At 42.0% G+C, this 15,361-nt stretch overlaps 1 protein-coding gene and 1 long non-coding RNA gene across 3 annotated transcripts; one reads left to right on the top strand and one right to left on the bottom strand.

The window, feature by feature from the left end:
• Positions 1-5,458: 5,458 nt before the first annotated feature.
• Positions 5,459-7,494, bottom strand: LOC147893294 (uncharacterized). 2 transcript variants are annotated; one of them, XR_015542291.1, is made up of 4 exons: positions 7,352-7,494; positions 6,880-7,104; positions 6,484-6,597; positions 5,459-5,712 (listed from the first exon to the last, which is right to left on the bottom strand). It is a non-coding gene; the product is annotated as an uncharacterized LOC147893294 (long non-coding RNA). The 2 variants fall into 2 exon arrangements; XR_015542292.1 differs by having other exon boundaries at positions 7,356-7,494.
• Positions 7,495-8,713: 1,219 nt separating this feature from the next.
• On the top strand, positions 8,714-11,911 carry LOC147893293 (pentatricopeptide repeat-containing protein At3g16610-like). Its single transcript, XM_087385923.1, has one exon. The coding sequence runs from the start codon at positions 9,367-9,369 to the stop codon at positions 11,656-11,658; it is 2,292 nt and encodes a 763-aa protein (XP_087242049.1). The 5' UTR covers positions 8,714-9,366; the 3' UTR covers positions 11,659-11,911.
• Positions 11,912-15,361: the final 3,450 nt, after the last annotated feature.

The following is a 15,361-nucleotide window of genomic DNA, read 5'->3' as shown; positions in this document are numbered from 1 at the left end:
CTTCAGTCCTCGTCTTTTGATGCATCTCCTCCTCCAGAAGCATTGCACTGAAATCCTCAAAGTTGAGGGGTAGATTTTTGTTCTGCGTATTCAGTGCCATAACAAGTATGTCGTACTTTGGTGGGAGAATTCGTATGCACCTTCGTGCTAGATTCTCGCTGGTGATGGTGATGCCAATCACAGTCATCTGATCGCGTAGATTCTTCACCCTGGTGATGAACTTCTCTGCCATTTCAGACTCAGACAATTTCTTGTTCGTGAGTTGAGTCTCCAGATTCTGAATCTGCGTCTGATTCGTGGTCTCGTACTGATTTTTCAAGACCTTCCATGCCTCCTCCGCTGTGGTGACATGTTGAATTAACATCATGACAAAATTACTTACACTGCAGACAATAGAAGACAGCGCATCTGCATTTCTTCTTGTCCACGCGAGAATCTCATCCGCAGTTGGTACTATCTGTTGTGCTGCATTGGCTAGATTCGGTCTCAGAACCGGCTTCAGGTCCACCCCAGTAGCAGTATCCCAAAGCTCGTATGCGCTTAGGATGGTCTTCATCTTGAACTTCCAGAGTGGATAGTTAGAGCCGTCCAACTTTTCGCTTTCGCCAAACGGTGGGATTCGTAGTCTTGCGGGCTGGGCCATCTCTCACAATCTGCTCGCAAACAGAAACACACTACCAAATCTTCTTGCTAGAGCCCAAGCTCTGATACCATGTAAGAAAATAATACAATGTCTATGCTCAGCAGATAACAGGATCTCGTATGCAAGAGAGAAAAGCAGATAGTATGTAGAATCAAAAATTTGATTACTATAAAATTGATACAATAGATGGCACTGCCTCCCAGCCATGCACTCATGTGTGAGAAGCTTCGATGGTGTGCTGGAAACAGTAGAGGATGGAGGCTGGATGCTAATGAATCAGGGTTGCTGTAGCCAGTGATGAATATGGGCTGCACGGGCTTGCTCTTATATAGCCACCAGTCGTAGTCGGTTAGACCCAATTGAGAGACCGACCCAGTCTGCCCAAAACAATCGATTGGAGGTCGAAATAGGCCACCGACCACACAATAGAACTGTGGCACAAAATATAGAGCAACTAACCTACGATCTCCGTTCGACCCAGAGCCATCTGGGATCATCTGGGACTCCAAACGGGCCTCGCAACCCGAGAGTGGGCTGCCTTGAGAAATGCTTTGTCTACCCTCAGTGCGGTCAGTCATGAGATGCCTTCCCGCACTTGCATGTAGCCTAGTTGGCAGTGTGCCAACTCTATTTGAAGCCGTCCAGCCATCAGGCCACACATGGCCCCCATCTAATGTCCAAATCAGGACCTACTAGATAACCGAGCTACTCAAATGCCTTCTCCTCATATGGGGGGCTTACAAGTAGAGTTAGCTGGTTCCCGTGTAGTTACACGAGAGTGGAGCATTGATATCTAACAAAATGCGCTCATTTGGAGGACTATTTGATGTCATACTTTGTGAGAGTGCTACTTTGATAGCCTCTGATGTCTCCTTATCGATTTTTGTCATGTATGAAGTACAATATGCTACTGCCCCATGTGGGTTTAGAATGAATTGAACATCTGTGTTTGCTTTCCAAAGTGATGAGAAGGTTGGATTGAAATTATTTGTGTATATATCTTTTGGATGTCTTTTCAAAAATAGTGTTGGTTTTGAAATAGATGCTTGGATTGCTAGAATGTATTCTTCTTCAGATAATTCAAGTTTTTCCAAGAAACTACTATAGTCTAACAACATTGTTACAAGTATCTTCTAATAACAATAAGTTCATTGTCTTCATGGTCTTCTTTAGAGTGCTATTTACATTTGTTTGTTGCAATGGTAAAAGTACTTGGGTAATCTTCATAGGGAATCGTGGAAACCCAAATAAGTGTCTTTTTTATTTCTTGAAGCATGTTTTACGATGTGTGTGAGTTTTGTCATAAAAACAGCAACAACAGCTTCCTTGAATGTTTGCTGGCAAGTGACATCATGAGAAATACTATGGGCAGGGAAAAAGAGAAATGTATGTGGAAATGTATTTGTTGACAAAAGCCTCAATCTCTACATTTGTGGATACACCAAAAATAGGAGCATTATCTATCCAAAGAATCCCATGATCATGCTGGCTCTCTCGATTTTGAAATTAAATTATACGAAGAAGAAATCATTCACTTTTCCTAGAATAGTATGATCTTTTCGTAGAAGTGTCTTTAGTGCTTGAAATTTATGGACGTAATACTGGGCAGTTGTTAGAGGGTGGCCCTAATTGTGGCAACATTGCAAAGAGGTTTTTCTTGAGGTAGTACTTGTAATATGCTGATGTGCAAAGATGGGAGAAACACGTGAATTCAAAAGTTCTTTTAGTACCAACATAGTGAATGTAGGATGAACAATCCCACTCAAGTAGTTGTGTTTAAATGCTAGTTTTCTTTTGATTGCTACTAGCAACTGTGTCATTTTCATTCAAGAATCTTGGTAGTACTTGTGCTACTCTATCGACGTCTGCAAATAATTAACAACACTACCAGGAAGACCAAATTGTCCCTCGTAGGTCAATTCTTGAATTTGGGCGAATGGTATTCTGATAGATAGCAAGTGTGCTTCTATGTCATTAAGATTTGTTGTGTATGTTGTCTATGATACCATCTTCATGTTTCTAAAAGATAGCAAAGGTATTTTGTTATTGTTAATGTCTTTATAGCAAATATAGCAAAGCGACTTACTTGATGAGTGAGATTTGCTTATGTTTAGACCATTGGTTTGAAGAATTTCAATGAATTTGTAATCTTGATTCGAATTTCAATGAATCACAACAAGCACATGGATAGCTTGGAGTGTCTAAAATCTTTTGCGCATATTGTTGTTAATAGGTTATTTGATTTCTCTTTTGTTTGTGTTTAGATGGTTGAGCATCCAATGGTAAAATTGATGTTGCTATTGTTGTTGGAATAGTAGTACTTGAAAAAACAAACCTTCTAATCTTGTAAATTTTGTTGAGAGTAGCTTGTATTTTGTAAGCTTTACCCAAAACATTAGTATTAAATAACAATGCCATATCTTTTTCTGATAGTGTTGGATTTCGTAGAACAAGTTTTTCTAGTAGTTCCTCATCTGTATTCATCCAAACATTATATGTACATTTTTTGTTCAAATGAATTAGTGGAATGATAGTACAAACATCATTAGGCTCATCTAAGAGTATGGCTTTTGTAAGAGTTTTCTTTTCTTTGCCAACAATCAATTTATTGCATATCAAAGTGAATGAAGTTCCAAAGATGGCATGGAATCATTGAAGGATATCTATTGTGAGTGCATGAGAACTTGAGGAATTTTTAACTAAGTTTCCTATGTGATGACTCTTCAACATAACATCTGAATGCATTATGGTTAACATATGCCATGGTGTTTTACTTTCTTTCAATGTAGATATAATGTTGTCACACATGGTACTTAGCAATTGTTGATAATTTAGAGAAGGAAAGAAATGTAGGATAGCTAAAAATGTGTTTGTGTTCATTGGATATTTGCACTTAAAGTCTTCATCAACCTTAGTTGTCTTTGTTGACGATGTTCGAGTAAATTCATGGTGTGTTGCTACAATAGATTCCAACAATTGAATAAGTAAAGGTTGCAAGTACTGTCGAATCATGGAATTATATTGAAACAAAATATATGACAATCATAAAACCAAATCATACATTATGCATTTGCTTGAAATGCAATTACAAATCCAAAACTATTGACTGTAAAGCTTCTGCTAGGTTTCGTAGTCCTAAGCTTGCTTTGTGCCATCATGAGATCTTCTTCATATAATTGCACGAATGGAACACCTAGAGAAAGTACAATGTCATTGTACGGGCCGCGTATATGAATTGGAACTTGTTCGCCACTACGTTGCACGATATCTCTAGTCAATGAAGGTACTTGTGCAAGTATTTGAGGGCATTTACAAGTGAAGCAATATGGCCGAAGAAGACCCGACTAACACGAATGCATGCCTCGCAAATGAACTCGAGTAAGTGTGCCCAAATACCTGGATTCAAAAGAAAATTAAGGTAAACAAAATCCAAAGATGAAGTAAAGAACACTCAATATTTTTTACCTGTGTTCCATAGCCAAGACGTGCAATTGGGTTAACAAATGCTTACTTAAAATCGGCCTGTCAAGAACCTCCCCCATAATGGTGAAATCGAAGACACAAATTGTTTGTTTGGCCTTCAAGAATGACACATTCTTCAAGATGTACATAACAACACCTTCTTCATTGCATTCTTATACAAGTTGAGTAAGAGTAGATTCTCATTCTTTTACGAAAGACAACTGTAGTCCAAATTTTGTTATGGCAAGATCAATAAATTATTTTATTTGGATGGAGGGAAGACAAAAGCGTCAACAAATAACAAAACTTATAGCAACTCTGCCTTCATCTCTTGGTCCATCTGCAACTATGATTTGGTCTACCATACCCTCGTCGCTTGCAACTTTGATGATCACAATTGCAAGTGTACCCATGATTTGTGAGATTGACAACTTTCTAAAGTTGATCATCTCAACGGCCCAAGGAACATATGTGCGAAGTGAATGATCAAGCTCCAATCGAAGATTTCCTTCAAATGGTTTCACCTTCACTTGGTCCTTTTGCCACAACGGGTGCACCCTCTATTCCATTGAGTTCTCCAACTTCTAAGAAGTTTACAAATTGGTGGATGTATGTAGAGGGTATAAGCAATGTGACTGTGTGTGAACAAAATTTGTCCGTCAAATCACCTTTCAAGAATGTGGGATACTTTGGGTTCAAAACCTTGTAAGGAGTTTCCCTTCAAATACAAATCTATGTGGTGCACAATCAAAGAGTTATGTAATGCCTAGAGAGACCAAGGAATTACCATCCCCTGCATAGTTTTCTTTAAAAGGCTCAAGAGCTTTTGCAATGCATTGAAAGTTATGTGGTAATGGTTGCAACTTGCTAACATCTTTTAGTCCATTGTATAAATTTACTTCATCATTTTCTTCATTCGATGCAAGTTGCTTGCTTGTTGCAAATGCAAGAATGGAAAAGAGTAAGTTCCTAGTATTTCATTATCATTACAAACATATGCAATTTGAATGAAGACTATATTCAATGTTAGTAAATTTGTGTTTTCTTTATCTTATAATACAAAAAATACCAACCATATTTCTTATTGATACTAACAAATCAACATATACAACCTTTTGTGTATGATGAAATAGTGTAAAGAAATTTCAATTGACAAATGTTTCAGAATAATTAATTGTAAACATAGTTTTTCCCTAATATTTTTTGGATGGGAGCTTTGTTTCCATAGAACGGCCGGAATTCAAAGAGTTGCTTGCACAATGGCACACGAGTAGTAATTATTGACTTAAAATTAACATACTCCGGATACTCTCGTATAAGCTTTTCCACTGAATATAACAAAAGAAAGAGGGAAAAAAATTACATGTTGCCTTTTATTTTTTTTTAAAAAGAGAAAGCAACAAAAGTGTACCTTGAGCGTATGCCTCTTGCGCAACTTCCTGAAACGAATTCTTCAACAAGCATCTTGGGTTTTTCTTAATGGGCGATTTTTCAAAAGATTTTCTTTCGGAGGACGACTTGGAGAAGCAAGAAGTAGTGCATTTGGCTTAGGACGGGTGGGGATGCAGTTTTTTCCACATAGGAGCATGCATAAATAGCAACTCCACCTACAAAGAGAAAACAATTTTAATGAAAAAGAAAGAGACATTTTTTCATACTTAAATTCTGCTTGAGTCAATAAAGATTGGCATGAGGACTCAATAAACTTTTAAGGGCAACTTAAAGAGAAATGCAAAAATCCAATTAAAGAAATCGTAGAAAAAGATGATCTTAAAAAACAGAGTCTGAGAAGACACTGTTCACGTAAGTAAACCAGGGGATCTTCTTCCACTTTTTTTGCTTCTAGACAGGGACCTGGAGACGCGTACGTGCGACAGCATAGGTACAACGACTAGTCAAGACGAGTACTCACAGTTTGCAGCTGTGGGCAGGTATCATGTGCTGGGCGACGAGGACCCATAGTTAATCAGTACAAATAACATGCATAGTGGAAAGCTTGCAGGCATAGAACCAACAAAGCCTGCAAGCTTTGTACGCTGCAGTTCCTGACGCAGGGCAACTGTTATAGCTCTGTTGCACCGACATGTACTGGCCAGGGAGTCCTAACAAAGAATGAGCTACGGAAAAGAGTGTCGACGAGAAAAGGAGCCATCAAAAGAGCGTGGACGCAAAACGAACTACTGAGAAGAGAGTGGATGGTTGGGCTCAATACCGAATGAAACAACAGGGAAGAGCGTGGGTGAAAGCCAATAGAACGAAAAGAACTGTTACCACCAGTAGAACAAAAAGAGCGTGGGAAGAGCGTTGCAAAGCTTTCATATGTTGGTACACTGCTACATTTAACAACGAAAACGGACGTTTAATGAAATATGGCATACCTGTATCTTCACCAACCTTGGGCACAACGTCAGCAATCGTTTGTCCTGCAATATTCTTCCCAATACCTGGAGTTGAAGGAGAATCCAATAAGTCCGGACATGCCTTCGCAAGACCTGCAAAATCACCTCACTTAGTGAACGAAAGTAAAATTGAAGAAAAGAAGGACGTTTCAAAAATGCATGGCATAAATCTTGGCAACAGAAAACCTTTCGCGAACGTTCCACTATCCGTCTCCATGTATTTAGAAGACCCTTCCATGGAAAGACAACGATTAAAAAAGCAAGCGCAAAAGTGAAGACGATTACTCCATCATTCCGACGGTTTGCTTATATAGCCAAGCAGAGAGTTAGCATGAGCCCGAATCTGGTAAGCAAATCAATTGCATGCCCTCTTACCAAATCTTCCTCAATTAATAGAAAATCCTCGTAACACACATTAGACAAAAATCCGCCCCGTTGGAACTGACAAGAAATCCGACGATGAGCTCGAGGAATTTCCTCCAGAAAGAGTCTAGACGTTCGAAGCCGCCGCTTGCTTTAAATCAAGTAAGTGAGAAAGGAATTGCATGCGACTGCACAACTGCCTCCAACATGCCTTCAATAGACACTCACTCAGAGTCCCTGCATGCATGTCCCCACCAACACTGGCCCAGAAGCTCCTACAAAGCAATCGCTACACAGCCGCGCACTAATACCAGACGCCCAAAAATTGGTTGCAGATTTAAGTACGTGCATGTTTTGCCTGGATCCTCCTCCCCCGGGAAACTCTGTAGAATGTGGAGTGTGCACTGTGGAGGGAAAGATAGAAGGATTTGCTCGTGGTCCGGACGCAGAAGACACTCCTTTTTCAGAAGAAGATAAAATTTACCTACACAGAAACGCGTAGCTCCTACGAAGGCTCGAGACTAGTCGGATGAACCCTGCAGCTGATGGGAAAGATGACTGGGAAAAAAACCGACACTCAGTCGGAAATCAATTTCAGGAGTTCCGTCTACCGTTGCAGGTCCAGTCCAACCGTTTCAGGTCCAGTCCAACCGAAACGAACTCGTCTGGAAAGCAGTAGGGGAAGCGCAGGGGTGGGACGAAATGGTGGAAGATAAGAAATGACAAAAATGAATTGCATGCAAGCGAGCGTCCATTAAACAGGTAAATCAATGCCCAGTCCACACGTGGCAGGCAAGTAACGCGGCATACAAAATATCAATTTTAAATTCTAAAAAACTTGATTTTTTGCTTTGCCAAATCTATAACGATGCTAAGGCTACCCAAGGGGCAGGCCAAAAAGGACAACAAAAATTAAACTAGATTTCAGTCTTTCCATTGTGGAGTAAGTAACTACTAACTTGAAATTGAATACTATTTTATCAATTGTTTAAGGAAAAAAGAGAATGAGTAAAATACTGGACATGAGATGCGACACAAGGTTCGTCAGGACCCGATCCTCCGTGCAAATGTCAGGGGTGGTGATTTATTATTGATTTTGTGATGTCCATATTTTGGAAGATGAAGTCCAACAAATACATGAATAAGTCTATCCAATAACTGATCTTCGTTGCAGTTTTTACAATATTGTCACATGGACTACAACCATATGAATAAAGTTGTAGTGATCCTTCAATCTTGCATCCATCTTGGATTTCCTTGCTCCCTCGCATCGATAACATGCATTAAACGAGAAATTGTTGTAAGAATTCAAATTGAAAATAATTTTTTTTTTAATGAACCAGTATTTGAAGATATTTATATTATAATATATTGTATATAATTATTATAACCACACATAGTGTGGACGGGGTGGTGGCGTGCTTTCTTCCACAAAGAGTTATAATTTAAGGAAACAGGCCCTTCCTTGGGTGTCGAGATAACGCCGAGAATATAAACGCAGAGAATATTAATGTCGAGGATAAGTCTCACGATAAGAAACTGGCATATTACCTGAGTGTCAATTGTCATAATCGTAATCGAACGCCGAGAGACCAAAGCTTCACATGGCAATAAGCCCAAACTTAAAAATCAAATAGACCATCTCGTCAAATTGAATAGGTTTGAAACGTTTATATAGTCTTTTTATTGTGAAAAGCACCTACATGCTTTTAGTGCTTTAGTCATCATCAAACAAAATCAAGGGAGATCAATGGCTTAGATTCATGGCACGTGGCTGAACGGGTCTGAGAAAACCCAAACCTGTCCCTGGCCTTCTTTTTTTTTCCCCCAAAAATCTAATCGACGCTTACCCAGGCCAAAAAAAGAGACAAAAACGTGGGAGGCCTTGTTGAGTTCAACCCGAAGGGCCAGCTCAGGAACTACGTACATATTCATAAAGTGCAGTTCTTCTTAAGCTGTCAGTGCAACATGGACTTGTCGGACCTCGGAAACAGGAGGGAATTTTGTTTGCGCAGCATGTACAGGACCTTGGTCCGGTTCAGGGTAGCGGTGGTGAAGAACTCTTTGGCTAGTGCAGGACAGAAGTATTCAAACACGTCTCACATTTGGTTCTCATTGTGTTCATGCTTCGCACACAGCTCTGGTATTGACCGCTATATGGTGGAATACTTTACTGATCCCTCCCAATGGTGGGACAACCGAACAAGCAAAGTAAACGACACCTCTGATAAAACACATGGGCTAGTCTGATGAGTCTCTTATGAAACCAAACTGCTCTCGATTTTTATAAAATGGATTAATTTCTGTGGGAAAAAAAAGACAGCCTGGGTTACAACTTAAGAGATATGTGTGAGAAAAAGGAGGCCGCAAGCAAGGGAATGCTTTGGCGCCAAGACCGTGGCTCAGTGGATGGAGCTAGCGGACGGTGGCAGCAGTTAGAAGGTCAGCTTTTGGAGGACACGTGAATCACAAGTATTGTAAGAGGGCTGCTGCTCAGGGATGGTGAGCCTAGACGAGGCAGTAACTTTGTTTGAACGGATGCCCCAGCTGTCTTCAGTTGAAAACATTATTTGCATCTTGCAGCAGTGCAGAAAAAAGAAGAATCTAGCGTATGCCAAGCGCTTGCATGCCTACATGTGCAAAAGTGGGCTGGAACCTCATGGATCTCTCGGGAACTATCTTGTCCCTATGTTAGTAGAATGTGGAAGCACGTGCCATGCACAGCAGGTTTTCAACAGATTGGTTGATCGGAGTGAGCATTCTTGGACTTCTCTCATCATGGGTTTTATAGAATGTGGGGAATCAGGGAATGCCCTCAATCTGTACCAGAAAATGCAAGAAGACTCTGTACATCCTAGCAAGTATACTTTTGTGGCCCTAGTGAAAGCTTGTGCTAGGCTTAAAGATGCGAGCAGAGGCCGAGAAATACATGCTGAGATTGCCAGACAGGAATTGGAAGGCGAACCTTTTGTTGGGAATGCATTGATTGACATGTATGCCAAATGTGGCTCATTTGCAAAAGCACGGGGAGTTTTTGACAAGCTGCCAATCCAAGGTGTAATCTCGTGGACTGCACTAATTGTAGGATATGTTGAACATGGGCTTGGTGCAGAGGCACTGAAATGTTTTGAACAGATGCAATTGGAGGGCGTTTCTCCAAATGCTGTCACGCTTGTTTGCAGCTTGAAAGCTTGTGGCAGCATAGGAGCCATAGGCAAGGGCCGAGAAATACATGCTGAAATTGCGAGACAGGAACTGGCAAGAGATCCTTATGTTGCCAACACCTTGGTCGATATGTATGGCAAATGTGGCTTGCTTGGACTAGCACGGGAAGTGTTTGACAAGCTGCCAGTCCGAGATGTAGTGACCTGGAATGCACTAGTTGCAGGATATGCTGAACGCGGGCTTGCTGAGGAAGCATTGAGCTGTTTCCAACAGATGCAACTGGAGGGGGTCTCTCCAAATGCTGTCACGTTTGCTTGTAGCTTGAAAGCTTGTGGCAGCCTAGGAGCCATAGAGAAGGGACGAGAAATACATGGTGAGATTACCAGACAGGAATTGGCAAGAGATCCTTGTGTTGGCAATGCGTTGGTGGACATGTATGCTAAATGCGGCTCTCTTGTGAGAGCACGCGAAGTATTTGACAAGCTGCCAGTTCGAGATGTAGTCTCGTGGACTGCACTACTTGCAGGATATGTTGAAGATGGGCTTGCAGAGGAAGCACTGGACTGTTTCAAACAGATGCATCTGGAGGGCATCTATCCAGATGCTATCACACTCGTTTGCAGCCTGAAAGCTTGTGGCAGCATAGGAGCCATAGACAAGGGCCGAGAAATACATTCCGAGATTGCTAGCAGACAGGATTTGGCGAAAGATCCTTTTGTTGGCAACACCTTGGTTGACATGTACGCCAGATGTGGCTTGCTCGCACAAGCACAGGTAGTGTTTGACGAGCTACCTGTTCGGGATGTAATCTCCTGGAATACACTAATTGCAGGATATGCTGAATCCGGGCTTGGTGGGGAAGCACTGAACTGCTTTGAACAGATGCAACTGGATGGTGTCTCTCCGGATGCGGTCACTTATGTTTGCAGCTTGAAAGCTTGTGGCAGCTTAGGAGCCATAGACAAGGGCCAACAAATACACACTGAGGTTGTCAGACAGGAACTCGTAAAAGATCCTTCTGTTGGAAACAGTTTAGTCGACATGTATGCCAAATGTGGCTCTCTTGCAAGAGCACAGGAAATGTTTGACAAGCTGCCGGTTCGAGATGTAGTCTCTTGGACTTCACTAATTGCAGGATATGCCCAGCTGGGAGAGAGTAAAATTGTTTTCCATATGCTTCAAAGAATGAGAGGAGAGGGCCTAAAGCCCAACGGAGTGACATTCCTTAGTGTTCTTACTGTATGCAGTCACGCAGGTCTAGTGGATAAGGGCCAGAAGTATTTTGAGGCCATGAGCAAGGAGTATGGCATCACCCCAACGATTGAGCACCACACCTGCATGGTTGATCTCCTTGGCCGTGCAGGCCAATTAGATGAGGCAATAGAAATGGTGGAGAAGATGCCTTTCCAACCCAATCTTGTAGCATGGCATATGGTGTTGGGTGCTTGTCGAAAATGGGGTAATTTGGAGCTAGGAAGAGGGGCTTTTGAACACGCAGTGCGATTACATGAAAAGGACGCTGCAACTTATCTCTTGATGTATAGCATTTATGCAGGTGCTCATATGCAGGAGGAGGTTGAGGTGATGAGAACGAAAAGACAAGTATGGAAGAATGGGACAGGTTGAGTTGTGCATACATGTGTCCCTGGGATACAAGACTTTCGTAAAGCAAAGATGTGTATGTGAAGCTTACAGATATTGTCAAGCATGTTACAGATTGACTTTGTGTGTCACTAGGATGTATGTGATGATTGACATTGTGTGTCACAGGATATATGTGATGAAGCAAAGAAAAATGGGTTATATACACAGTGAGAAGCTGGCTACTTTTTGTCCTAATAAATAGTCTCAATGGGACACTTGTATATATTTTCAGAAATATATGAGGGTAGAAACTGAAGTGACCACTGCGCAGTGCACTTGTATCCAAGATGAACAAGCTGCATTATGCTTCATTTGCAGGGCTACACAGCCAGAAATTCATGCCCCTATCCTACCACACGTGAGCACTTAAACACCTGTGCATCATACATGAGCTTCCTTGTTTTAGAAGGGCAATGACGCTAGTAGCTAGTTTGACATTGATGACATTCTATCCAATCCACTGTGGGCATATCATGTCTACTAGATGATGTGCAGTAGGAGATACCTTTTTAGCGTTATGTTGCCAGCAGGCGAGAGGAGTTGTGAGAGCATGGAAGTGGCCAAGCATGCAAAATGTCTTGAAAAATGTCAAGGATAAGCTTGCGGGGCACAACTTTTGATATGCTCAAGCTGAGATAAGATGACCTTAGAAGGGTCGGTGGACTTTTTCCTTTAGAGGACCAACTTGTGTATTATATTTTATTGTGCTTTAAATATACAGTTAAAGGAATCCATGTCAAGGTCTTCGGTGTGGGTGATATGGCATAGACTAGACGAATCTAAGGTTGAGGACCTAGATGCACCTAAATGTGTAAATTGCCAAGGGGCAAATGGAATTAATGGTTATCCCAAGAGAGGGGTAAAAATGGGTGCATGCTAGGGGCTTTAAAATGATTATACATGGCATCTAGATTTGTCTTGGGAGATGAGGGCTCTGAAAAGGCTTGCTGAAACGAATTCACGTAGGATCTATTGCGCTGGCTTTTGACAGAGGTTGGCTGGGTGGATAATCACGATGCCATCACTTGTGATTGATTAGTTGTCTTTTTACATTTTAGAAAGAGTTTAGAAAACACTTCTTGCCTCCTGACGAAGCATCCCGAGCTTGGGATCAGTATAGAAACCTTCGTTTGAGAAATTTATCAATGGCTGAATACTCTGATAAATTCAGAGAATGTGTAATGAAGGTTTATGAACCTCTTACTCAGTCGGTATCGGTAAAGGATTTTATTTTCAGACTAAATGATGGAAGTTTAGGCTAAGTACGTGAACACTTTAGATGAAGCAATTGCCATATCCTTGAACTATGAGGGTGCCAAAGGTAGTAGACTAAGTGGGTGCAGGTTGGGACTCGGTATGAGTACCCAAAGAAAAGTGGGTTTAAGAAGAAGTAGGTTAGTAAAAAGAGTGTCTCATAGCCTAGTGGCCAAGCCAAGGAGGCGAAGCCAGTTGAGACTCCATCTAAATCAAGTACCACCATTGGGGTAAAAAGAAAAGTAACTTAGATGGCAGCTCAGGCTTGGTCAAAATCTTCTTTGACCTCAGAGAAAAAAGAAAGGAGTGAAGGCTTGTGCTTTGGATGCCTTCAGTCTCATCAGTGGAAAGATTGTCCACAAAACAAGGATCATCAAATACATAGTTGTAGAAACGGCGTTTCGCTAGTAGGAAACAGAAACGGAAACGGAAACAGAAACACGAGGGAAATGAAAACGGCTGAAACGTTATTTTCGTTTCTGTGTTTTTTGGAAAACTCTAATTTCGGGTTTTGTTCACTGTTTTGCGGCGTTTTGCGCCTTTCTTTGCTGCAGCCTGCTCTCCCTTCTACCCGCCTCCACTCTCCTACCCTCCACTCCACTCCACTCTTCTCTCCTATCTACTCTCCACTCTCCTACCCTCCACTCCACTCCACTCTTCTCTCCTACCCTCCACTTCACTCCACTCCACTCTCCTACCTAGTACCTACTCTCCACTCTCCTACCCTCCACACCACTCTTCTCTACCCTCCAATCGCGACTCTCCTACCTCTCCTTTACCCTCTACTCTCTCTACCCTCTCCACTTGGCACTACCCTCTACTCTCCTCTATCCTCTTCACTCTCCTCCTCCTCTATCCTCTTCACTCTCTACTCTTCTCTATCCTCTTCACTCTACCCCCTCCTTGAGTTCTCCTCCTACTCTTCCTCCTCTTCCTCCTTCTCCTCCTTTTCTAAATTCCTATTACCTACTCGTCTCCACAATGCCGAAGATGCGTATTGGAGACATGCCACCTACATTGATAGTTATGCAAGAGGTGGTGGCTCCAAGAAGTGGAAATGCAACTATTGTGGCCTCAGTAAAATGGGGTCCGTCACACGGTTGAAAGACCATCTGGCGGGTGTTTTTAACAAGGATATAGATATGTGTAAGTTTGTGCCTCTTGATGTGCTGAATGGCCTTCAAGAATGGAAGCGTAAGTGCATCGCTATTGCAACAAATCAGACAAAGAAGAGACCGAGGACATGGAGCCATTGCTTGATGCTTTTGCTAGCACATTGGATTCAAAGAGGAGTAGAGGGGCATCTGCAACATCGAGCGTGGGCCCTAATGCTAGGAGGACACCCTTGCCACATGGAGTAGGTAGTGTGGATGCTAGTGTGGGAAAAAGAGGCTCATAACAAAGGTCTAGCATTGAAGCATGCATGCAAAAGCAGGCAGTCAAGGAGGCCACTAGTGAGCCCATGAAGCTCTTTATACAATGTGCAATACCCTTTCATGTGGCGAAGACTTTGCAGGCCATGAGAGCTGTGAGTCGCATTGGGTATGAATGGGAAGGGCCTACATGTGAAGCCTTGAGGACACGAGAGCTAAGAAGAGAGAGGACGCATGTGGAAGCACAAATGCTGCCCTTGAAAGAGGCTTGGGTAAAGTATGGGTGCACACTCTTATGTGATGGATGATCAGATGTACGCAAGAGGAGTGTGTATAACATTCTAGTGTCTTCTTGCAAGGAGACGATGTTCCTGAGAGCCATAGATGCCTCTGTCGCAGGTACATTGATTACATGATTGTACATTTGAAACCACATGCGTGTAGCCATCTTGGAGATAGATGTGGACAATGTGGTGCAAGTAGTGACAGCTAATGAAAGTAATTGTGTGGCTATGGGTGAGATGTTGCAAGATGAGTTCCCAAAGATTGTGTGGACACCATGTGTCTCACATTGCCTTGATCTTTTGATTGAGGACCTAGGAAAGATAGCTTGGATTGGTGCTATTTTCTCCACTGCCCACAGTACCGTGAAGTTTGTCACGAAGAGACTCAAAATCATCAGCATCTATCGGGCCTACAGTGACCTTGGGCTATTGAAACCTTCAACCATGAGGTTTGCTTACATGTCCATAGTGGTGGAGAGACTCGTGCGAGTGTGCCAGGGCTTGCTACGCACGGTTGTGTCTCAGGAGTGGAATGATTGGGATGACAAAGGCTATGCAAAGTCTATCAAGTTTACACGCATGATCGTGGTGAAGCTTGGTGGCATGAGGCGGATGCATTAGTCAAAGCTGTTAATCCTACTTACACAGTGCTAAATTTACCAGTCATTTTTAGATAGCATATGTTTCACTGAGGCAACATACATTGGACAAGTGGTTGCCACTACTAGAATTTGCCTATAATGATAGAAAACATTCCTCTACAAGAATGAGTCC

This window comes from Dipteris shenzhenensis, chromosome 15 (assembly GCF_047967505.1).
Source record: "Dipteris shenzhenensis isolate YYH24624 ecotype China chromosome 15, Dip_SZ_1.0, whole genome shotgun sequence".
NCBI classification, from domain to species: Eukaryota; Viridiplantae; Streptophyta; class Polypodiopsida; order Gleicheniales; family Dipteridaceae; genus Dipteris; species Dipteris shenzhenensis.
Note: the sequence above shows the minus strand (reverse complement) of the source record. Positions and strands in the feature narration are given on the sequence as shown.

Coding starts and splice junctions, on each gene's coding strand:
- LOC147893293 (XM_087385923.1), top strand. CDS start 9,367: ATGGTGAGCCTAGACGAGGCAGTAACTTTGTTTGAACGGATGCCCCAG.